The following is a 24,557-nucleotide window of genomic DNA, read 5'->3' on the forward strand; positions in this document are numbered from 1 at the left end:
CCCTAAAATTAAGTCAAAAGTGAGAGATAAATTTTCATTTTGAGCAATATAATATATAGTCTTTTTGACATTACACAATACATGTGCTAATATAGGCACTAATAGAGAGACAGCACTACAGCAACATAAGCACAGATGGTCACACATTTGTTTCATGATGAGTCCAGTCACCACAACATGAGTGTGAAAAAAAATCAAGCCTGTTCTCCAGCCTCTCTCTGCCTCTTTCTTTTTCTGCCTTTTATACTGAGAGTAGACTTCAGAAGAATGCTTGTCATTTAGCCTTTGTCTTCAAAACTGATCTTTAGCATTTGATGAAACATAATATCTAAAGTCCAAAATTAAAGACCCTATTCCAAAGCAATTACTGTAAAGTTCAATGCAGTATTTTCATTCAAACAGGGCTTAACACAAGTTAGGCTCAGTCGATAGCACTTATGGCATAATGTTGATTTTATGAAGAATTTAAGCTGCATGCTGTAGCCTGAGTCGTCTCTCTATTGCCATTTGTGACATGAAATTGAAACAAAAAATTGCATATCACTTGTGGAGTAGTTGTTTAACATCAGTTTTAACATCAGCACTGTGAATCTCTACCATGATCACTGCATCAAAGCAGACATAGACAGTAAGAAACATTTTTAACAAAGCATATATCAGAAAAATGTAATCTGAGCAATTAACTGTCCCACTTGGTGTTGTATGTGGTTTGCATCTTGTTTTAATTGGCAAGAGTTCTGTCACTTTCCCATTTTGACTCTTTGCAGTTTGATTTTGATTCCCAAAGGGTCAACCAAGGTCTTCATTCAGAAATGTCCATATTAAAAGCTTGCTAGCTGACTAGTTTGAACAACATTTATTGTAGAAACAACCGGACCTTCTTCTGTGTTTACAAACCTGATATAAACATGCAAAAGCGAATGTCATAGCCATGGAATTTCCCTGGAAAATCCATCTCTGCATAATAATATTATTGTAGTGAATCGGGATAAGGCACTAAAATGAGTTTGATGCTCAAAAATGAAATTTAGTTTTAATTTATATAGTGCAACTTTCATGTAAGTGTTTTACAATAGAAAATACTTTGTTAATGATTGATTCCAACATTTACTAATACATTATTAAAATGAAAATTTTTATCTATTAATGTTAGTTAATGCACCTGAGCTAACTTGTACTAACAATGAACAGTTGTAGTTATATTAAATAATGTTAACAAAGATTAATAAATACAGTAACACCTGCATTGCTCATTGTTAGTTAATGGCATGCATAGTTAACAAATGGAACCTTATTGTGAAGTGCAATGAGTTCAAAAAGAATTGAGCGTGCTAATCAACATAATGCCACACGTTGTCAGTTATTAAACCCGCAATATGCTTTCAAAGCAAAAAATAATAAAAATAAATAAAAAGTCTGAAATCTGAATCTGAGACTGTGCAATCCACAATAAGTGAATATTACGATGTTTAAAGTTCACCCAGCATTATAGAATTTGCTGAGTTAACGTGTTTCACGCTTGTGTCAGTATGTGCAGTGAAGCAGTTTGACAATGAACTGGCATTCTTCCACTATTATAGACCCAGTGTGTGATAAGATTTCAGTCATGTTACATTCAAAATAATAGAGCACATAAAATGGACACAGTGGGGAATGACCACGCACCTCTATTTCAGGTCAGTAGCTGTAATCATTCTTGAATTTGAGTAAATTGTCAGCCAATAATTTTCTTTATCTCTAATAGGCAGTAGGTGTTAGGATTATTGACCTTCCATGCAAACCATCACAGTGACTGAATATTCAGCGATGAAGTTGAAAAGGTTAACTCCCTGATTCCGGATAACCGCAGTGTGTGTGCATGCGTGCGTGCGTGTATGTGCGTGCGTGCGTGTGTGTGTGTGTGTGTGTGTGTGTGTGTTTTGCTGATGGCATGGTCTAAAGGTCAGTGGAAATTTGACAGCATGCTGATGGCAGTCTGTTTTTTAGGACAGGATGTCTACTTTTTTATTGTACTCCTTTATTGTCATATTTCCTTATTTTTAATGTTTAAGTTGTTATATCTTTCATCATTGAACTGCACTAGTATCTCTTACAGGTAACAAAATAATTGACTTTACAGTTATAGTTTCTTATGACATGAAACACTGTTCTTTGTGAGTAAAAAATGTTTGAAATCTTTACAAGTCAATCACTGCCATCTTTTATCAGAGGTGACCCGAACATCACCTTACCACAACTTCCATCTCCTCTATTGAAAAGGTCACTCACCTAATTATAGACAGTATTCTTTTTTTAACTCTTTTCTTCGTCCATTTTTGTTCCTCCACCTCTTCTCCTTCCTGATCCACATGCCTATTTTTTTATTTATCTCGTAGTGCGGAGAATAATGCGGAGCTGACATTTTCAGCGGCTTGCTCGGTTTCTATCACCACATTGTAAAAAAGATCAAATAGCAACATCAAAACAACTCTGCGTCACTGGAGCACTGGCAGGTTATTGTGAAATGCCATCTGTCATCAGGGGCACACTGGTGGAGTGTGGCAAGGAACTTGTAAAAAGTGCCCTGTGCCAAGTGAAGCATCCTTACAAAGGCGTTATATGGCTTTCATCAAAATGGACAGTTGCGATCATTGTATTTATTTCTTACTAAGCACCTTGATAAGATGGGCCTAAAGAATTGGCATTCTGTAGTTTGTAATAGTCTGTGAAAATATTCTCAAGCATACAGTGGTATAAAAATGTAAGTTAGTCATGGTTGCCAGACCTTCAGAAACACATGGTTGTGCAACACAGGTTTCAATTAGGAGAGGAGATTGTACTAGACTAGGCAAGGCATTCAGTGTGCACTGTATGCTAATTAAAAAAAGAAACACATCTGATTGCCATGCAGTTTTAGTGGCCACGGTAAACACTATCTATTAGGTAACACTATTGTCTATTATCTATCTCAGACTTTCTTACATACAATAAGAGCTGATATACACTCCAACATCACACATTATACTCTTTAATAATTGTCCCACCGGTAGCTCTCAACTAGGTAAAAAGGGCAGTTTTTAACTCTGTGTGTCTGTTAGATTAAGCAATAAAGCATTAGCAATATAGACATAACTAAAGTTTGTATGGTAATAACTAAGCTAAATATGAGGCAATTTCCACAAATTCAAGTCTAGTTGGTCCACCTCTATTTTCAGTTTCAGATCAATCAGTTTAAAATGGTTTGTATACTGAACGTGCAAAGCATAATGATTCAATTTATCAAATATAATGAAAAATAAAATTCAAATAAAGCACTAAATTAAGAAAAAGGTTTATTAATAATTTCAAACCAGCTTTGTTGTGTTCATGAGGAATGTTGTTTTACGGACTGCTATTTTGAACCAGACGTTGTACTGTTGAGGTCATGCTAAAAGGAAGAGTAAAAAAAAGCTAAAGGAGGAAACCGGTATTAAATAATAAGAGAGGTTCATTATTACTGTCTCGTCTCATCTGCTCAGAAACTCCTGAAAGATGTCACAAACTTGTGGTCCAATCTAGACCCTATACTGAGTAGTTATTGTTACTCAATATGTGAATTTTTGAATTTATTACAACCTTTTACTTAGGATGTACTTATGTTTGCTGAATTTTTTTTTTTTTTTTTTGAGAATAATGACAAATTACACAAATTAAGGTTTCAACTCCTGATGTTCCAGTATTAGCCGTATTAGTTGCAAAAATTGCTACTTATAAAATAAATAAATAGAAAATTTAAACTATTTTTGAACAAAATTGGTGTTTTCGTGTGTTTTAATCTGATTGCATGCATTGAACTCCCATCTCTTTTACGATCCAGTTACCCTGAAGCTTGCTTAAAGCAAGCAGGCATAGCAGCCATTTAGACACATCAGCACGACAGCTGGCCTACTTTGGTTTAGTCTATTAGCCAAAGCCGTGTCCCCACACACTCAATCAGTTTTGAGCTGCATTTGGGACAAAGGTTTTGGGGGAAGGGGTTGATGTTTCTGATAGATGCTCTAACTTTTTTAGGGTAGTTGTTGACCCTCCGGAGCTCCTGATCTCACTCTAAACACTGTTGGAGCCCTGTGGGCTTAATGTGTTTACTGGCATTTCCTACACCTACCTCATACTCCTCCCCCAGGCAGCCAACAGTCTCCTGCCCAGCCAACACGGTGCCCTCCCCGGCTTCATCAGCATGCGTGAAAACCTGCAGCTCTTAACACAAGACTGTTGGTGAGGGTGTAAATGGATTCAAATAGAGGAATGACAATGGAGATGGTGTGAAGAGACCGCCTCTGAAACACCCATCCAAGTGAGACAGATAGAAATTGAGTGATAGACAGATAAGAGGTTGTTCTGGCCCCTGAAAAATATGTTTATTTGGCAAAAAGAAAAAAAACTATATATATATATATATATATATATATTTTTTTTTTTACAATAACCACCTCCTGGAAATTTCAGTCAGCAGATTTACACTTTACATAGTCACAGTTATTTTAGGTGGTGACACAACTAGAATGTGTCTCATGCAATCTATTTTGGCAGTCGCTGAAGAACTTTCACAGAAAGCCTACGCATCCAGTCGTATTCGTGCAAAAAAGTGACATGCATCAGCTATTAAAACAACCAAAAAACTACAAAGAGTCTTTTATATTATATTTCAAAGGTGTCTTTCTTGAACAATTGCAATGAACGATTGCATTTTCTTTTGTCTTCACAAAGCTATTTTTGCTTTGTGGGTCACTCTGCTTCTTGAAAATCTAGTAGTTCCATGAGTCAGCTCTGTTCTGTTTTCTATGGTGCTCTTTCTCTTTCTCATGACCAAGGTTATCTCTATGGCTACAGGATCCTGGATGGATGTCTGGACTAATTGGAATAGAAATAAACTTTTTACAAAGTCACTTAGGTAAATTTTTAATCACTCTGTTTAGATATTTACAATTACATTTTTGCATTTACAGATGCTTTTACCAGAAGCAACTTACAATAATGGACATAAGTGTCAAAGAGCCAACACTATTTTAAAGTATACAATGCAAGGTTTATTCGAAATCTAGATTAAGAAACAAGCTAGAGCAGAGAAGAAATGCAGAGAATAAAAAAGAAGAGGACTTTTGTGTGTGTAAGTGCACTGGTTTATACGTAGATACTCATTAGTTTTATAGATTTTGATGAATTGACAGTCTCTCGGTCATCCTCAGTGTTTTTTGATAAAGTAACCTAATCCTCCATTTCACATATTTACAATTTAGAATTACTTGAATCATTAGGATTAAATAATAATAATAATAAAATGTTTTGTGTATATGTTATCTGTCTCGTAAATGTCATTATTTTTACTGTGACACATTTGTGAAGCATTTATTTGATTAAATGCTTTCATATGCCTTTACACACATTCACATAACCAAGCTCATCCGTCATCAATCACAGAGAGATTTTCAAAAATACAGCTTTGAATGAAAGAGAATTGTTCCCTTCAATTACAGGGAGCACTAGGCAATCACAGGTTTGATGTATCCTGTTTAGTATGATATACACCAGGGACTGTGAAATGAATTTAGCTCTCCCCGAAGACGAAAACAAACACTGTGACTCACACCCAGCACAACTGCAGATCAAGGCTCTGTAACATATTAACAGTCAATTAATAACATACTGCTTTTCCAATCTCAGACAAAAAGTTCAACCTCTGCATGAGTCAGTGATGAACGTCCATGAATAGAATGCTTATGACTCAACAGAAATGTAAAGTTGCTTTGCCTACAGCATGCAGAAGAAGCAGATACGTTTGGTACTGCAGCGTGGTGCCATTTGAATTGAATTTAGAGCATATTGTTATATAATAGAGGCGTTTGAGAGCTATATTTAGAGTGGCCTCGCAGCGAGTCACATGGAATGCTGATGAAAGCTGTGGCAACCTGTTTATTTCAGGTTATGAGAAGCACTCTCACAGTTTAATGAAGTTGTTTAGCATTCATTGACGGATATCAGCCCTCAAGCAGTTTTTGGATTGGTTTTTCTATATTTAAAAAACAAAATAGTCAATGAATTTGCTGGTGTCTGGGATATTGTTAAAGTTGTGATGTAACTGAAGTAGAAACAGTTCTTTTCTTCTATTGTGACGTTCTGTATTGTGGCTCTCTCTACCTTCAATACCACGACTTAGGTGCCCTTGAGCAAGGCAACGAACTACTCACTGGGCGCTGCAGCATAAATGGCTGCCAACTGCTCTATGTGTGTGTTCACAGTGTGTGTTCACTGCTGTGTGTGTGCACTTAGGATGGGATAAATGCAGAGCACAAATTCCGAGTATGGGTCACCTACTTGGCTGTATGTCACGTCACTTTCACTTTCTCACTTTTTTTACATCATGGTGAAACAAAAAAATTCATGCTTGAATGTTTTCGAATTCATGTGTGAAATGTGTGAATTGTTTATAATAATATTAATAGCATGAATTTTTAAAAAAAAAAAAAAGATAAAGGGTTCATTTTCTATTCATGCCGACTTCAAAAACAGCTGAGAACCAAGGGTTTCCTGACATTTCGTCCTGATTTGTTTCTTGTAGGAGACAATGTTAATGAGATTTTTGACTTATCTCCTTGACAAAACGTATCATTTTGTTCATGTGCTATTGTAACAGCTTAATGAAGTTGCATAGACACATCCCTAAATGAGTATGTGAGCGCTTTCATTCCCTCATACAGCTTTTTAAAAGTCTAGGCTCCTTTTCTTTTTGAGGAAGCCTGTGTGTGTGTGTGTGTGTGTGTGTGTGTGTGTGTGTGTGTGTGTGTGTGTGTGTGTGTGTGTGTGTGTGTGTGTGTGTGTGTGTGTGTGTGTGTGTGTGTGTGTGTGTGTGTGTGAGAGAGAGAGAGAGAGAGAGAGAGAGAGGGCTGAAAGATGACTCACCTATTTACAGTGGGTTGTAACATTCATGTTGCCATCAACACAACCGGAGTGTACACCAGTTTTCATTCTCGCACAAATATTTTGTGTAATAAACAATATTAGTTTAAACTAATTATACCCTAAGATTCAACTACAAGAAAAAGTAACTGAATCATTTAGATTTACATGTTAGCACATACTAAACTCCAGATAGCTTTTGAAGAAGCCAATATTCTTTCCATCCTGCTCTGTGAATGTTTTATTGTTAAAATAAATAAATAAATAAATAAATAGACAAAAAACCTTTGATTCTTTGTTTGAGCAGACTGTTGTTGTCTGTTTTTGGGAATTATCCACAAATCTGGGTTTACGGACCGCACCTGTAAGATTTTTCCATTTCACACACTGAAGATAGCATAAACAATTTATGAAAATTTTAATAACAAATAAAAACGGTTGTGAATACTTTATTTTCTTCTATGGCCTTCCACAAATTAAGACATTTGTGTTTGTGGCCTAATGGTTAGAGATTTGGACTTGTAACACAAAGGTCACAGGTTCGAGTCTCTTTACAGACAGGGATTGCAGGTGGGGGGAGTGAATGACCAGTGCCCTCCTCCACCATCAATACCACGACTGAGGTAAGACCCTTTGAGCAAGGCACTGAACCCCTGGATACTATGGGTGTGTGTTCACTACTTGCATTTGGATGGGTTAAATTCAGAGCTCAAATTTACATTGTTTGTGCTGTGTTCCAAAAATAAATGAATTAAAATATAAGTATAGCAGAGAAATGGAGTAGAGTAGACATATTAGCTTTGAAGTTTTTATGGTTGTATCCTATAGGCAGGGGAAACCAGAGATCAGACATCATTGTCTGATGTGCAGATGTTTCTTTGAGGTACTGGCATGAATAATAGATCAGACAACAAAGTGTTCTCCCACAGTATAGTTTCCCAGCAGGCAGCAACACTGATTTTATAATCTGCCTACGGACTGGGGATATAAGGTGGTGTATTATGTTGCCTGTTTTTAAACCTTGTGTTAATATAAATGATCTGTGAATGGGATTTAAATAGTGATCAAAAACAGAGATGATGTGGGAAACTTTTTCATTGGCCAGAATGAGATTATCACAAAGGATTCCAGTCATTGTCAACAGTGACACGTCCACTCTTCTGTCAACCAAGATAGAGGTCAGTGGTTTCCTAAACTCAGTCAATATTCAGACCAAAATGCAAAAGCTAGACTCTACTGTACTGTACACAAATTATCTCACAAACTCACAGTCTTTATTTATTACTATATTCAGAAATTACTTAAATGAAGGTCAGAGCGGATCGCAAGTTTAGAGCTTCAGCTGGCCATTCACTCTAGTCTCGCTTCTGGCCCTTTAAAAGTCTCTTTGCTGTGGAGAAACATCTGGCTTTTGAATGAAACCCAGCCATTCATAAAAACATGAGAGAGACCTGCTCTGATTGGCTGACTGCAGCCTCATGATGGCGTAGGTAATATAGAGACAGCCATTGGTCAGTAGCTTGAATGACGTGGAGGACTAACCAATGAGCGTGAGCTACAGTGTTAAACCGATGCTCTCGCATAAGCAGGCGATCCCATTGAGAAAAATTCAGTCGCGTCAAGCTGAGGGAGAGTGCTATACCTATTACAGATCGCAAACTCAGACGGGTTTTCTCTGGGATTTATCAAATCACTCTTTTTATACAAGTAAAGGATTTAATCACCGTTGGGTGAGTATTTTCTGCACACTGCTCTAGTTTTGTATTGTTTAATTATCCCCGAATGCAAGTTTAATATTTTGCTTTAATTTTTATAAAGTTGTATTTACTTTAAACGCAGCGTTTAGTTTTTCTGGCTCGCACGCCATTTTCTTTGTGCGCATATTTGGCAACCATTTCCCCGCTGTTTGTTTTCTCAGTTACTTTAAAAAGCTTTTTCTTTTAACTCCGTCATAATCGCAGTTTGAGCTCTGCAAACTCCATATGCGGTTTAATGAAGTGCTCCTCGCGCGTTTGGTATTTTTATGAATGGAACGACTGAGGTTTTTTCGGGGTCGCGCGCACGGAGGATCAAATTTCACCTCATTGAGAAAAACAAGCGGCAGAGGGAAGGGCGGGGTATCGCGCGGCGATAATGGGCGAGAGGTGGGGAGGAGGATTGAACTTCTTGAACTCGTTCCTTTACCTGTTAACTCGCTGTTGTAATGCTATAATCTTGATTTACTTACTTAGCTATAGTTTCCGCTGACAGCCTTTATTATCGCCAATAAAATCTTTAAAAGCACAAACTCTATTTTCAGCATGAAATGTGCAGACGCACGTTCCTCCTGTTTTATAAAGGTCTGATAAGCTTCAGGAAGCAATAATGTTAAGCGATGGATGTTTAATTAGTTTTTGGTCCAGATGGGTTAGACAGTGTTGGCTGTGAGGTGTTTTCTTGGCCAGGCAGAAGTAATGGCCTGAACACTTGCGTCAGGGAAAATAAACACACGTGTATGATAAAGAGTGATGAAAAGCTTAGGCTTCGTTATTTTATTCCAGTCTTTCCACTGTTTTAAAACTGAACCTTTTTTATTTTAAGAGAAAAAGCTGCTTATTTTTATTTATTTAGACTCTGAGTATGGAGTCTTGGGTAGTCTCATGGGCAACAGATGGCTCTCTATGGTTATGTAAGGACCCCCTTCTGTACCATGAGCCTTAAATGGTTTGTGTGAGAGAGAGGAGTTGAGGGTAAGCGAGTGTAATTGTCCTGTACTAATGCTGCACACTTCATCTGAGCTAAGAGTAAGTGTTACACAAACAAACAGGCTAGGTGAAGTTTTCATAGATCAAAGGGACAGTTGGTCCTGGACTGTCAGGACCCGGGACGTTCACTGACAGCTGTATCAGATCCTCACAGAGTGTGTGTCTTTCTCTAAGTGCCACTTTTCTCGGCTCTTCTTCCAACAGGCGACTATCACCTCACTTTATCCCTGTTTATTCCTGTTTTCCCTACTGCTGCAACAGCCCCGCAGTGAGAAGCAAGTGACATGGATGGGTTTTACGACCAGCAGGTCCCCTTCATTGTGCCCCCCAGAGTAAGTCTCTGCTTCAACTTGTCAGGCCTTATTTTCTTCACTTTTGTGACTGTTGTTCACTTTCAAATGTTTTACTACAGCATATCCATCCCAACTGGATGGCTGTGAACAGTGATCACTTGTTCAAATTTTCATTTGTATAAATGAAAAAAAAAAAAAAAAACTTGTTTAAATTTTAATTTAAGATTTTTTTTTTTTTTTTTTTACAGAAGTCTCATATGCAGGAACCGTCTTGCAGACCATTCAGTGACCGAAAAAGGAAGTTTGTTGACACTGAATTGGCACAGGATACAGAGGGTAAACAAATGAACATGCAATCAATCCATCCAGATCCCTCTAAAGCACATCATTTAACCCAGGCCCAAACAAATCACGCTGTTTATTCACAAATCAATCTTTGTGTCCCACAGAGCTCTTTCAAGATCTGTGCCAGCTACAAGAGATTTGGATAGCAGAAGGTACAACAACAGTCCAAAGCTCTAGAATAGTCACGGTTATGGAATACATTTCATAACTACTGTTAAAACACAACTTGGTTGTTAATGCATCATCCAGTGGTTAATCTCTGGGGCCCTATTGAAATGGGACAAGACATTACAGCATATATAAATATATACATTATTTATATTCACTTTAAACATTTAAATTTATTTTTTATAAATAATTAAATCATTTTGTCTTCTCTCTCCATGTGCAGCCCAGGTACCTGATGACGAACAGTTTGTTCCAGATTTCCAGTCGGATAACTGTGAGTGCTCTTTGAATATTCTATAGAGCTTGCCTTTATTAATAATAGAAACTGACTTTGAATTTGAGCAGCAATCCTGGCACCTTCCTCCTTGAAACCAAGAAAATCAATTAAATAAATCTCAAAACGCCTCATTCCAAAAGTTTCTGTGCCAAACACAATTCCTAGGATTAGTTTGAGATGTTTCTATAAAGTGTGTGTGTGTGTGTGTGTGTGTGTGTGTGTGTGTGTGTGTGTGTGTGTGTGTGTGTGTGTGTGTGTGTGTGTGTGAGCATGTGAGGCCCAATCTGCTGCTGCGGTGCTGTAACTCACGGCAGCGTCCAGCTTGGTGACATTTTAATGGGGCTGGATCCTCAGCGCACACACACTCTGGTTATTATGTGCTGGTGAACAGTGCTCTGGCTGTTTCCCTTGTTAGTTTTTCTTCCCATTTGGCTCTGAATAAGCCTGATTGTGTGCATTTTCAATGGTGTCAATGGTGTTTATTGTAGAAGGTGAATGCACATGGATGTTTGCATAGAAGTTGTGTGTGAGAGGGTGTGTGTGTTTGTCTGGCACAATTCCCCTGATCTGGCATCGTGCCTGTAGCTCTTACAGGCCCCTCTTTCACCACAGCTGAGGAGTGGGGCCCTTTTTACATAGGAACCACGTGATAGTCTGTGAGTTCTAACATGCAACCTCCTGTTCTAGAGGGAAAAGGCTTTTTTCAACTCCTCCTTTAAAACGGAGTATTTCTTTTAGTCAAGTACTACAGTACATATTCCTCAAACACCTGACACCAGATGACACTATAGGCTGTACTACCAATCAAAAGTATGAAATAATTATGTTTTTGAAAGAAGTCTTTAATGCTCCCAGACGCTCCATTAGTAAAGCCAGTAATATGAAATATTGCAATTTAAAATAACAGTTTTCTATTTAATCTATTTTAAAAATGTAATTTATAAAATATTTGTAATTTAAAATGTGATGACAAAGTTGAATTTTTAACAACCATTACTGCAATGTGTCACATGATCCTTCAGAAATCATTCTGAAAGAAATGATTTGGGGCTCAAGAAAGGTTTATTATCAATGTTGAAAACACAAATATTATTGTGCTACACCGCTGTTCAAAAGGGGTACGTAAGATTAAAAAAAGAGAGCGAAAAGAAAGAAATTACTACTTTTATTCGGCAAGGATCCATTAAATTTGTCAAACGTTGACAGTAGAGAATTTATAATATTACTAAATATTTCTATTTTAAATAAATGCTGTAAATTATGGTTTCCGTAAATATTTTTAGTAGCAAAAACTTTTTTAACATAAGCAGTATTAATAATTGACCATGGGAAAAAAATAATAATAGAGTACAGAGTCACCATATTAGAATAATTTCTGAATGATCATTTTGAGTGACACTGACACTGACTGTCAATTCAATGACAGAAATAAATCCCATTTTAAAATGATTAAAATAGAAAACTGTTCTTTTCTCAAATTGTAAAATTTCACAATATTACTGTTTTTACTGTATTTTTATCAAATACATGAATCACTAGTGAGCATAAGAGACTTATCAATAAAAACAAATATAATTATTATTTAAAAAATGTTCTGTAGGTTGTAGGTTCCAAGTAAAAGAACTCTTTGAAATTTAACACACTTTTTTTTTCTCTCTAGTGATGTTCCATGGACTCCCTCAAACTAAAGTAAAGCGGGAACTGAGCCCAAGCAGAGAGTTTTCCCCGTGTGGACAAGAGCAGAGACTCTCTCCATATGGAGAAAAGTGCCTATATAGCTACAGGTATATATTTCCTTATCCTTTCCCCATCTTTCCCTGTTTCTCTCACTTTTTCTCACTGAATCATATTTATTTCTATGTTTTCATTCAATTTTAGTGCCTTCGACAGGAAGCCATTTACTTTTAACAAGCCACTCACTCCTCCTCCTACACCGGCATCACCCTTTGGCTCCTCCACCTGCACAGCAACACACCCTGTGCAAAAAAGAGTGATGCCACCAGCTCAAACTCAGACACAAGTACCACCACTATTGCCTGGTCCCAACCTCAATTCCACACCTCCACATCAGAGAGCACAGACTCCACTCCACAGTCAGAGTCCACCTTTTGCCATGCCCTGCCCACCTGTCAATCACCCAGATGCCTCCTACAGCACAGACCACAGGTATGGCAGCTTGCTTGGAAAAAATATCTTTGTACTATTAGGATGATTTTGTTTCCGACGCTTCATAATCACTTTTCGGGTCACAGTGATCATTTTATGACCTCATTCCTATCTTTACCTCTTGCATGAGCCGCTCGTGCCTGTTGAAAGTGCCTGTAATCAGCTCAGGTTAAGCCTTTCATTTGGTATTATCTTGTTAAAGACGCCACACTGACCTGGAAAGAAGTTCTATATTTATTCCATTCAAGTCTCAAGGTTTAACTAATGGAAAAAAGAGCTTTAACACCAGACCTATCCCTTTGACGTGAAACTCATCATGATCTCAGTTGCCCTTGGTTTCGGGAATAATAACTTCTTACACAATTTTTTATATTTTGTTTTTCTTTTTCATTAGGTTCCATCGGCAGCTTTCTGAGCCCTGTCTGCCATTCCCGCAGTCCGAAGGCCGCTATCAGACACCTTACCCCCCGCAGGCCCGAGGTCATTTTGCCCGACACAGCCGCCCCCCGTATCAGCGGCAGATGTCAGAGCCTTTGGTGCCAATGCCTCCCCAGGGATTCAAAAAGGAAATAGTGGATCCCTGTTACAATGAGCAGCGTGTGCAGAATATGGGACCCCCACGTGCACCGTTGTTCCACCAAATGTCAATCAAACAGGAGCCCAGAGACTACAGCTTTGACTCAGGTATGTGTACATCTCTCAAGAGAGATGCTTTAAAATAAGTACTGTTGGTTGTGAAACTTCTGTCGTAATGGTGAAATTTCACAGGCAAAAGAGAGCACAGCTCACACGGTCACTTTCTGTTGGTCAACTTGACAAATTCATGCAACCAATCATTTGTGCTCAAGTGAAATTCCAGTGCAAATTTCTATTGAAGTGACTCTTATTGGCTGCGAAAATTCAGCAGACAACAGTATACTTGACCATAGCATTATTTAGACAATGAAAATCTGATAAACATAAAATGTCTGACTTAATATATATTTTTGTATTTTTTTTACTCCCAAATTTGTTTTACTTTTTTTTTTTTATTACTTTTAATGTGATTTTATTAAATAAATAAATAAATAAATAATAATAATTCTGATGAGCTTGAACTCCAAAACTTTAGTTTATATTACATACCCCTGGTTTCACAGACAGGGCTTAAGACTAGTCCTAGACTAAAATGTAAGTCTGAGCTGTTTCCACTTAAATAAACTTGCACTGACTGATCTTAAAAATATATCAGTGCCTTTTTAGTTTTAAGATGCACATCGGTAATGTTTTTTTCTAAGCATGTTTATAAAAATTACTTAAATGTCCTAATTGATCTATGGTCTAATCCTGGCTTAGTCTAAGCCCTGTCTGTGAAACCGGGCCATTGTGTTATTTAATTTATTATTTTAATCTAACTTTATCAACTTCTCAATTGTATTTCAGAAGTACAGAACTGCCAGTCATCTTTTGGCAAATCAGCAAACTTCTACGGCGCCAACAGTGAGGGTAAGACTTTTGTCAGTTTAGTTGAATCTACTACTTCCTTGAGGTGCAGATGATTTAATAAGAAACCGCTTTTGATTAGTCTTATGTCCATATTAAATTCATGTTTTGTATTTTTCCCCTGGCTGCCGATTGCAGGTTTTGGGTATGATGGAGAATCCCACATGTATTATGACGATGCTCGTGTAGTGCCAGACCGCCTGGAGGGAAAGCTAAAACAGGAGGGTGCAGTTTTCCGGGAGGGTCCTCCGTATCAACGAAGGGGGTCTCTGCAACTCTGGCAGTTCCTGGTCACTCTATTGGACGACCCATCCAACGGCCACTTCATTGCTTGGACTGGCCGTGGGCTGGAGTTTAAACTCATTGAACCAGAGGAGGTCAGTTTATTGCGAAAGCAAATGGCTTAATATACCATTTATTTAGCCAACAAGCAGAATTAACGCACCCATTTTCAAAAGGTTGCTCGCCGTTGGGGCATCCAGAAGAACAGGCCTGCAATGAATTATGACAAACTGAGCCGCTCCCTGCGCTACTACTATGAAAAGGGCATCATGCAGAAGGTAAAGGCACGTTCACGTTCCAATGTCATTTTTCTTCTTTCAATCCCTTATTCATTAGATTTTAGTTCCCTCATTAACTGTAGTTAGTCAGATCCACCCCATCAAAGCATATCATCTTTTCTCAAGTAAGTTTTCCTGAGACATGTCTCTTTCTCTTGTTCATATGCAGGTTGCTGGAGAGCGATATGTGTACAAGTTTGTGTGTGATCCCGATGCGCTCTTCTCCATGGCATTCCCTGATAACCAGAGGCCCAGTCTGAAAGCAGACCCTGATGAGCTGCAGGTTCCTGAGGACGACACTGTGCTGCTCTCACAATTTGATGAGACTAACGGTGTCCCCTATCCAGGAGATGTCAGGGACCAGTGCTTAGTGGGGCCGTCCTTTCCTGACCATTATGCTTTCTGAACTGCTTCGCCACCAATGAGTGAACCAGAAAAACTCAAAAATGCATCCGTGCACTCAAGTGCAGCTCATGTCAAATTGTAAACACTCCAATGAGGAATCTGTAGCGCCTGCTGACAAGTCTCAAGACTTTCTTGCCACACTTTTATTGTTTGTTTGTTACTACACAGGTTCCATGATGGATTTATTTTTTTTTTTTACAAACAAAAACCTTAAAGGGACACAACAGTATTTTTCAGTATAATCTTTGATTTTATATACATAAAAATAAGTGTATATTTTAAAATATGGCTTTTGTGCACTGCTTTCTTTGTGTATTGGGCCTGGTGTCTTTTTTCAATGCTCTGCTTTAGTGAGATTTGTAACAACTTCTGACAATGCACCTCAGGCTGTGTTGTCATTATCAGAGTGTATATAGCTTTGATTATAATCTGGAAAAATGCAACATTTTTCTCCAGCTGGCCAAGTAAAATGGTTTATACCTGTTCAGAAATAGTAAATTCAATTGGTTTTGTAAGGTGATTTTTATGGATATGGGGTCAATGGGCAAAAAAGAGGGTAGGGGAATTAAAAAGTGAAATCTATGTATATTATGAGTATATTTTTGCAAAAGCTAAATTGAAGTGTATTGTATAAGCTGTACAACAGACTTTTATCACTTCTAATCTGTTCTTTTTGTACAGTGGTGTGTGTGAAATTGCAAACCAGCTCTTGATATGGGGAAAAATCACAACTGAAATGCCTGATTCAGGATCAGTCATGCTTGCGCGACCTTTAACTGTTTACCAAAGGATTATAGCAAGGCTGTCTGATCTCTGCTCAGTAATAAACAAGCATGGCAAGAAGCTCTTTCCACCTTCACGGTCAACCTTATTTGTCTGTTCTGGCTACAACAGATCCCTAGTTCTGTTTCACTGTGGATAAAACTGTTGTATCGTTGTCTTTTGAAGACAATTTCTTTCATTAAGAATTTTCAAGTACAGTTTTGGTGTACAATTACAGATCTGTATTTTCTAAATTATATGGTACAGTATAAATAAACGTCCATGAACAGATATGGTGGTTCCCGTTTTGTTTTTTTGGGTGGTGGTGGTGGGAGGGGGGGGTCATTTAATAACTTAACTTGGACCAGATAAGAATAGATGTAAGATGTATTTGGGGTAAATGAACAAGGTAAAATGTCTTCAAATATATGCTGATAAAGAAAATACATCTTTGATGGCATATATGGAGGGTGAGTAAGTTTTCAGCAAATTTAGATTTTTGGGTTAATTATTCCTTTAATTAATTGTGTTCTAAACAACTTGAAAGTCTGGTAGTGTGTGATCTTCAATCCTTTTGTGTACATTATGCCTAGTTTTTTTAAACAATTTACAATGTCGACAAATGTATGATGGCCTAATGTGGTCTGTTTCAGCCTTTACATGCTGATTATTCAGTCCATATGAAACATTGAGGAATCTCATTTATGTGCACCTGTTATCTTTCCAGGAACCTCTCAGTTTGATCACTAAAACTAACCCAGCAAAGCCTGTGTAACGAGGCGAATCAAAGTAACAGGGTATTGCATAACTGAGTGACGCTCATTCTCTTTCTTCTCTGCTGTCTTCTTTAGCAAGTTAGTCTTAATCCTGCTGGTGACCTCGTTTCGTGAAGCCAGAGAACTGAACCGAGTTATTAAAATGTCATATAGTCTGATCATCATAAAGGAACTCAAGCTGATTGCATGTGTGAGGAATAAAGGGAAAAATTTGTGGTGCAAAGTTACATATACTTAAAATGTATGATTGTACTTTAGGGACTGAGTATCATATTTACTGTTATACAACAGTTCCAGTTCTCAAATTTGATTGGCCAAGTGGCATTGCAAGTATGGTTATATGTAGCTAGTATAACAGCACTGGGATGTTTTAGTGTTTGTATAACTCAGTTTGTATGTGTTCATGGAGTTCCAGATTGTGAACCGTGCTGACTGGCAGACAAACCAGGACTGAAAATGACAAAAACATGCCAATTTTTTGGCAGAAATGTAAATACTTTCTATCAATTACTTATCTATATAACATGTACAAAAGCAGTATCGCACTCACAACTGCGTTTATATCAGATACGTTTTTAAATGAGTTATGACGTCAAAAACTTTTATACACCCTAAAAACATCCTGAATGGAAGGAAACGTCCGGCACGGCCCAGAACGTATCTCCATTGAGTCTTGTAGCTGCCTGGGTTGAGGAAACGAGCTGCTGACTACTTTTAGTGTAATAGCGCCGACTGGTGGATTTCAACGTAAATAACAGGTTGATGTTATATAAGCACGTACGTCACTAAATTTCACATCAGAATAATTCTACAATGCAATTTTGAAATCAGGAAGATTCTACTTAGATTAAGTAATATTCAAATGCAGGTGCTTCTCTCTTGCCTCTTATCTATATAAAAAAATATCCCAACACATGTATAATTTAAAATAACAGGTATAATGGGTGAATTGCCCTAAAGTGGGACACTACCTAATGTGGGACACTTAAGGTTTCTTGTTTGTAGCTCCCCCATAAATACATGAATTCCAGTGAAACTCTGGGTTACCAAAGCTGTGGTGTCATGTGATCAAAATCACATAACTTCTCAAATGTACAGTCATAAATGAGGGTGGAGGAATCCTCAAAACTGAAAGCACACTGTGTGAAGACCGCCCAAAGGTCAGTGGCATAGAGTTTTGATAAACTTTATATTAAGGAGTATAAATTAATTTTAAACAAAACAATCCTACTAATTTTTGGCCTAATGTGCTTATTAAATGCTTGTCCATTAAAAAAATAAATAAATAAATAATAAAAAAGAGTTTCTAACTTTTTATAAACTATGTATTTTATATTTTAATCAAATTTCCTACTGTCCCACTTTAGGAAATATGGTTTCGAAAAGTGGGACAGAATAATTAGCCTAATGTGGGACAGCACTTCATTCAGTCAAAAATGTGTGGAGGGGCATGGTTTGTGGGGCAAAAATGATTATTTACAGAGTTTTAGTGTTGTTATCCAATATTAGAATGCTGTTACTGCAGATGGGATTATAGATGATGATGATGATGATGGTGTCTTGACATGCAAAGGACTGCTTGTTTTCAGAGATGTAAAGAGTTAACCACTGTAGGTTATTTTTATTCAGGTAGTTCTGTGCAGGCTAGCTAGAGGTTTTCAAAAAGACAGTTACGAGTGTATGTTTGTTTACTAAATGAGAAAGAATTAGGCAAATTGGTCTTAAAACACGTTCATGAATTCCGAATCAAGGTTGATCTGGCCTAAAGTTAAATTTAACTTAACCTAAAGCCTCAACTGTGGTTGTATATTTTGCCTTCAAACAGGCCAAGGTTATGCCTGCTGTGGTTGTATGTGTTTGTTGAACTAGAGAACAGTCAGGAATTATATCTACATAACATAACACAGGTCTATGATAACAATTGATTAATGTCTTAATAAATGCATCAAAACTATCATATTGTATTATTTGTCTGATGTTTGATTATTTTATCCATCCATAACCAAGAGAAATACTTACTTTTAAAATTTGACTGTTCTACATGAAAGGTGATTTTGGCCTTTTATCATAGACTTTTAAGTGTCCCACATTAGGAACACATCTGTCCCACATTAGGAAGCTGCAGATTTTCTCAGACGACTTGCACTAAGAGCACTAATATGTCTATCAATTATTTTATGAATGTGGTATCTTCATTTTCTCTTTTGATTTATTTGGGACACATCCTGGGGTTTTTGAAATGGTATTAGGTGTGGATTTAATGTTTTGGCTACAAATCGCAATATGTCACCGAAATCTGAAATGCAAAAAAATGCCACATTATGGCAATTCACCTAACGTTTAAACGGAATTTTTTTTTTAAACGGGTTGATAATGGTATTGCATTTTTTAAACAATTACTGTTTATTACCTCTTTTCTCTTTGAGATCGTTCTGTGGTTGAATACAGATTTAAAATCATTATAATAAACAGTTTAATAGTGTTTTTGAAATTAAATTTCTGCAAAGCTATAGGGGACACTGGCATCTAACAATGCATTAGGGGGAAACACAACAACAAACAATTCATCTTACAAAATTATAATTTTGGAAATAAATCAATTAAATCTGTATGTGTAAAATATATTCAGATAAAAAAGAACGATATAATCCCCTCTGTAAAAGTTAACAATACAGTTAACATTTAAGTAACTATAATTTAATTGAAACCTTTTTTTTTACTAACTACCCCCAAACACTGGCCACAAAGGTTATCAGTCAAATGAATTCCGTGACCAGAAGAATTCCGTGCATCTGTACGCTTGCTAGTCAGTTTTAGGACTTAAAGTGAAACTAAAGCTCATCCTTTCACTGTCAGTTAAGTGCCGCCCTCTAATGACGTCATCCACTCATTTCCCGTCACAGTTAAAAAATACGGAAGTGATCTAGACTGCGGGAAAACTTTCCCATAAGATTTTTAAGTCGTTTTTATTCATTTCAAGTGCGATCATAAAGTATGGCGTATCCAGGATATAACAACGTAAGTATCACTTACATTTCTGTGTTCAGTTACAGCTTTTAAAATGTGGGGGAAAAAATATATAATTAGCTTAAAAAGACGGTAAACTGGCTGAGAAATGTGGATAGCATGTGTTATGACGCCCTAAATAGTTTCACCAAATAAATTGCATTTTCTTTCATTTGAATTAGGCATAAACTTAAACATGCAGGAAGTCATTCTTCAGCCCTTTCAGAAATTAACTTTTTTAACTACAGGGCAATATTTGCCCGCTGGAATTGGTTTACAAGGGCATTTTTACCGTGACATTACAAAAAAGAAGCATTTTTTTTCTAGTAAAAACAAATAAACATCCCTAAAACAAAATTTATTAAGAACCAATAAAAGAAATAAAATTAATTATGGAAAAAAAATTCCCCTCAGAGAGAGAATATATATATATATATATATATATATATATATATACAATATTTTATTGCAGTCTCAATTTAAATGTTCATATTTACAACAAATTAAGGTAGAAACATAATTGGATCATTAATTAAAGTAAATATAAATTTTGTTATATTTGTTCAATTAAAGTTCATTTCGGTTTCAGTGTTTCAGTAAAACATTCATTTTGGTGCATTGATAATAAAAAGTGTCACTCTTTCTCTTGCAGTTTGGTGGTCCACCAATGCCTGGAGTTCCTGCTCAGGGTATGGCAATGCCAGGGCATCCTGCTGCAGGTGGTTACCCTGCACAGCAATATGCAGGTTACCCAGGAACGTTTCCTGCTCCTTCTACCCAGGACCCAATGTGGGGCTATTTCACAGCAGTAGCTGGTCAGGTGAGAGCAGCCTGTGTTAATGTACATATAATGTTTTTTCTGTCCCCTCATGTTGTAACATGTAGGAACATGATTGTTATGTCAGGATGGTGAAGTTGATGCTGAAGAACTTCAAAGGTGCCTCACCCAGACTGGAATCAGTGGCTCCTACACTCGTAAGTACAGAAAGAGTAGAGAAAGAAATTGCATCTCCAAATGCTTGGACTAACAAATGATTAATATAGAGTGAGTGGATCATCTGTTAACACTATTTTGATAGTCCACTTTAGACATGGTTATCTACAAGTAACTTTGCAACCACATATCAACTATCAGTCTACCAGTCTGCTAACACTTTATCTTGATTGTCAGCAGACATTCTACTGAATATAAGTAACTTTACAAGAACAGGTCAACTTATTCTACTAACCCTAACAGTCTACTAATTCTCTGTTGAGATTTAGTTGAGATGTAACAAGTCTAAAATAATCATCTCACTGCTTTTTCCCCAGCCTTCAGTTTGGAAACCTGCAGGATTATGATTGCCATGCTGGATGTATCCTTCACAGAATCATAAAACTGATCTGTTCTTGCCGGCTCTGTTCCTATCTCTCCAACTTGAGTCAAATGTTTGCTACATGCTAGTCCCAGTAACCCAACAGTTCCCTTGTTGTTGTTTAGTTTCTTTAAAGATGTGTGTGCAGAAAGATTACTCAGGGAAGATGGGTTTCAATGAGTTTAAAGAACTGTTTGCGGTGCTGAACGGCTGGAAGCAGAACTTCGTAATGGTGGACAGGGACGGCAGTGGAACGGTGGAACCTCATGAGATGTCCCAGTGTATTGCTAACATGGGTCAGTGTGAACTTTGATAGAAATATAAATGAACTATTTCTATCGACTGAGAAGAAAATATACCTAATTCTCAGGGCAAAATATATCTCAAAGATTAAATAAGTCACTCATTTGGGGCTTTAAGATAAAATCAAACTGAAAACTACAGGACGCAATGTACATTTTTCTAGAAGGTATCTCTTAGCCAACACAGTTGCACTAAAAGTACTATATGGCTAAGACAGTGATGTAACTGAATATTTTGTGTCACGATTGCACAGGGTACCGAATCAGCCCTCAGGCTCTGAACGCCATCATTAAACGCTTCAGCAGGTCAGGAAAGATCTACTTTGATGACTATGTGGCCTGTTTTGTGAAGCTAAGGGCACTTACAGGTAAGGGAGCGAACTTGGTTGATATAATCAAGCTTATAATAGTTATACTGTTTTATTACTGATATAGAGTGTTTTGTTGAAATGATTATACTTTTTTTTTTTAAACAAACAATATGAGACTTTTTTTTTTTCTATAGAAAATTTCAAGAGGAGAGATGCAATGCAGCAAGGAATGGTGAACTTCCAGTATGATGATGTAAGTGATGGTTAAACTAATTAGCCACATTTCGTACCTGTTTTTCTGCCTCACTGGCACTTTTTATATATATATATATATATATATATATATATATATATATATATATATATATATATATATATATATATATATATATATATATATACTGAGATTCTTTTAGCCGAGACAGCTTGTTTACACTGAATAAATGTGGAAGTAAAATAGATTACTTCATTAAAAGCTTATGGGAAGCTGTTGTAACATGTTGTAACAATATCTTCAATTTCCTCTTGCAGTTCATCCTGTGTACTATGTCTCTCTAAAGGAAGTTAATGACAAGTACAGTACGCATTTCAGGAAGAGCACTGAATAACTGAAAATGCAGAGAAATATGTGTAAAGCTATTATGTTTATTGTATGGTCATTTTGAAATTATTTGCTGATTGGCCAGTATAATTTAAACAGAAGTAAAGCATATTGGACTGAAATAGCTTTAAAATTTTTATTTGTCAAAGTATGCAGTTGTTTTTAAACAATCTTTTTCATATTCGTTCTTTATAAACTCTTTAAAGACACACTTTACATGTATTTTGCCAATAAAACATGGTACATCTTAAAAGATTTGTGTTCTGACATTATGTAGAGGCAAGGATAGTGAAGACTGTTGTGGTTCATGTAAGTAGTACAAATCATAGCACCTAGAGCAGTTCTATTCAAATCTTGCACTGGAGGGCCAATGCAGCGCAGAGTTTGGCTCCAATCCTAGTCAAACACACCTGAGCATGCTAATCAATGTTTTTGGGATCACTAGAAAATCACATGCATGTGACTTTGATCAGGATTGGAGCCAAACTCTGCACCACATTGACCTTCTGGGGCAAGATTTGAATAGCCCTGATCTAGAAGGATATAATAAAGCAATGAAAGTACCTTCTGTCTCTTGTTTTTACATATTGATATAAGGGTTGTTTGTTTAGACAACCCTTATATCTACAATTTTCTAGTCATGAAAATAAAGAAAACTCTTTGAATGAGAAGGTGTGTCCAAACTTTTGGTCTGTACTGTGTATATATATATATATATATATATATATATATATATATATATATTCAGTACAAATATGTACCACCAGCAGAGCAATTTCTGTTTCTCTTTTTCAGAAGAATTAATGGTATAGTTAATATGCAAAACAAAATGGTTCTATATATCAGATATAATTAAGAATAAAATTCTAATAAAACACGGAATAAAAAAAAAAAGACTTACACAATGATGCTGCTGCATCACTTGACAAACAGAAGTTTTATTAGTCATCACAAGATACAAAATGTTTATATATATATATATATATATATATATATATATATATATAAAATCGATTTTTATATATATATTTTTTTTTGTTACTCATTTGCAAGAGGAATTGAACATTTAAACTGTGGATAATACCCAGAAAGATAGAAAAGTAGAGAAAGAGATTTTAACCAAAAAGAAAATAAAAAGAGGGAATCAATGGCTGCATCATAATTCCATAATTTCCATTTGCATTTTCTACAAAATTTTATCTGAAATGCAACATATCTTCCCCTTTAATTCGACTTTCATACCTCCTGTAATGTCAGTGTTTGACTTGAAGTTTTCATGAAATTAAGTGAGGGATTTGTCAGAAATGTGGAGTCACTGGGATGAACAGTGGAGACATGAGTAGGCTTAAATGGAATCCGTGCACCTTTTCCCACATTCTGCTCTGCTTGTACGGGCAGATTCAAACTCTAAAATGGAAATGAATGAACATGTAAAGGGCAGAAGGAAGTGTAGAATTCTGTGGGCACACATTCCATGCAAGCCTACACATGATCATGGCTTAAGTTGAACATGAGACCTGACAACAGCAATGCTTATCCTCAAGACACCTTTTTCCTTCCCCCTACAACCACCACCCAAATAAACAAGAGCATTGTGAAACAAACTCACATAACACTGATGATGTGTAAGTAACAGGACTAAGTCATCACCACAGTGAATCAGATGACAGCATTAGAGAAAGCAAACAGAAAAATGCACTTCTCTTTAGATAACTACATTTTTGTTAACAAGAGTGAAGGCAAGAAAGAAATCCAATGCTGAATATCTTAAATACAGGTCCAAGTAGTATATTTGTGTGTGTGTGTGTGTGTGAGAGCATTCATTTAAAGTAGATTTGATACTACACGCTGTAGGAAGGCAGAACTGATTGGTATATGTGTTTCTGAGTGGCCAGTAAAGCAGCAAAAAATTAGTAGGGATGGCACTCAGAATTTTTTTTAGTCAAGTACTGTAACTGAAACCAAGAATCATTTATGTCTACTTGAATATTTAAAATAAAATTGTGAATATAAAATGTTAGTTTTCTGTTGTAATCATAAACATAAATCCCTACATACAGTATACGCTTAGAATGATTTCACAAGGTAAATT

General features: G+C 36.6%; 3 protein-coding genes across 4 annotated transcripts in view; all 3 read left to right on the forward strand.

Annotated features, from left to right (window-relative positions):
- The first annotated feature begins 6,980 nt into the window (after positions 1-6,980).
- LOC132152032 (beta-crystallin A2-like) overlaps positions 6,981-24,557 on the forward strand; it is a 132,431-nt gene continuing 114,854 nt past the window's right edge. Inside the window, exon 1 of the mRNA XM_059560670.1 lies at positions 6,981-6,998. The gene's annotated coding sequence lies outside the window, so the exon portion shown is untranslated. The remainder of the gene's footprint in view (positions 6,999-24,557) is intronic.
- On the forward strand, positions 8,497-15,621 carry LOC132152028 (ETS translocation variant 5-like). 2 transcript variants are annotated; one of them, XM_059560662.1, is made up of 12 exons: positions 8,497-8,642; positions 9,861-9,988; positions 10,198-10,285; positions 10,399-10,446; positions 10,686-10,736; positions 12,400-12,523; positions 12,618-12,905; positions 13,300-13,589; positions 14,328-14,390; positions 14,526-14,764; positions 14,846-14,953; positions 15,117-15,621. In XM_059560662.1, the coding sequence occupies exons 2-12, from the start codon at positions 9,941-9,943 to the stop codon at positions 15,351-15,353; spliced, it is 1,584 nt and encodes a 527-aa protein (XP_059416645.1). In that variant the 5' UTR covers positions 8,497-8,642; positions 9,861-9,940; the 3' UTR covers positions 15,354-15,621. The 2 variants fall into 2 exon arrangements, with proteins under 2 accessions (XP_059416645.1, XP_059416646.1); XM_059560663.1 differs by having other exon boundaries at positions 14,846-14,947.
- Positions 19,779-22,658, forward strand: LOC132152031 (sorcin-like). Its single transcript, XM_059560668.1, has 8 exons — positions 19,779-19,908; positions 20,549-20,716; positions 20,802-20,871; positions 21,208-21,251; positions 21,400-21,547; positions 21,808-21,921; positions 22,059-22,117; positions 22,396-22,658. The coding sequence occupies exons 1-8, from the start codon at positions 19,885-19,887 to the stop codon at positions 22,420-22,422; spliced, it is 654 nt and encodes a 217-aa protein (XP_059416651.1). The 5' UTR covers positions 19,779-19,884; the 3' UTR covers positions 22,423-22,658.

This window comes from Carassius carassius, chromosome 10 (genome assembly GCF_963082965.1).
Source record: "Carassius carassius chromosome 10, fCarCar2.1, whole genome shotgun sequence".
In the NCBI taxonomy this organism is placed as follows: domain Eukaryota; kingdom Metazoa; phylum Chordata; class Actinopteri; order Cypriniformes; family Cyprinidae; genus Carassius; species Carassius carassius.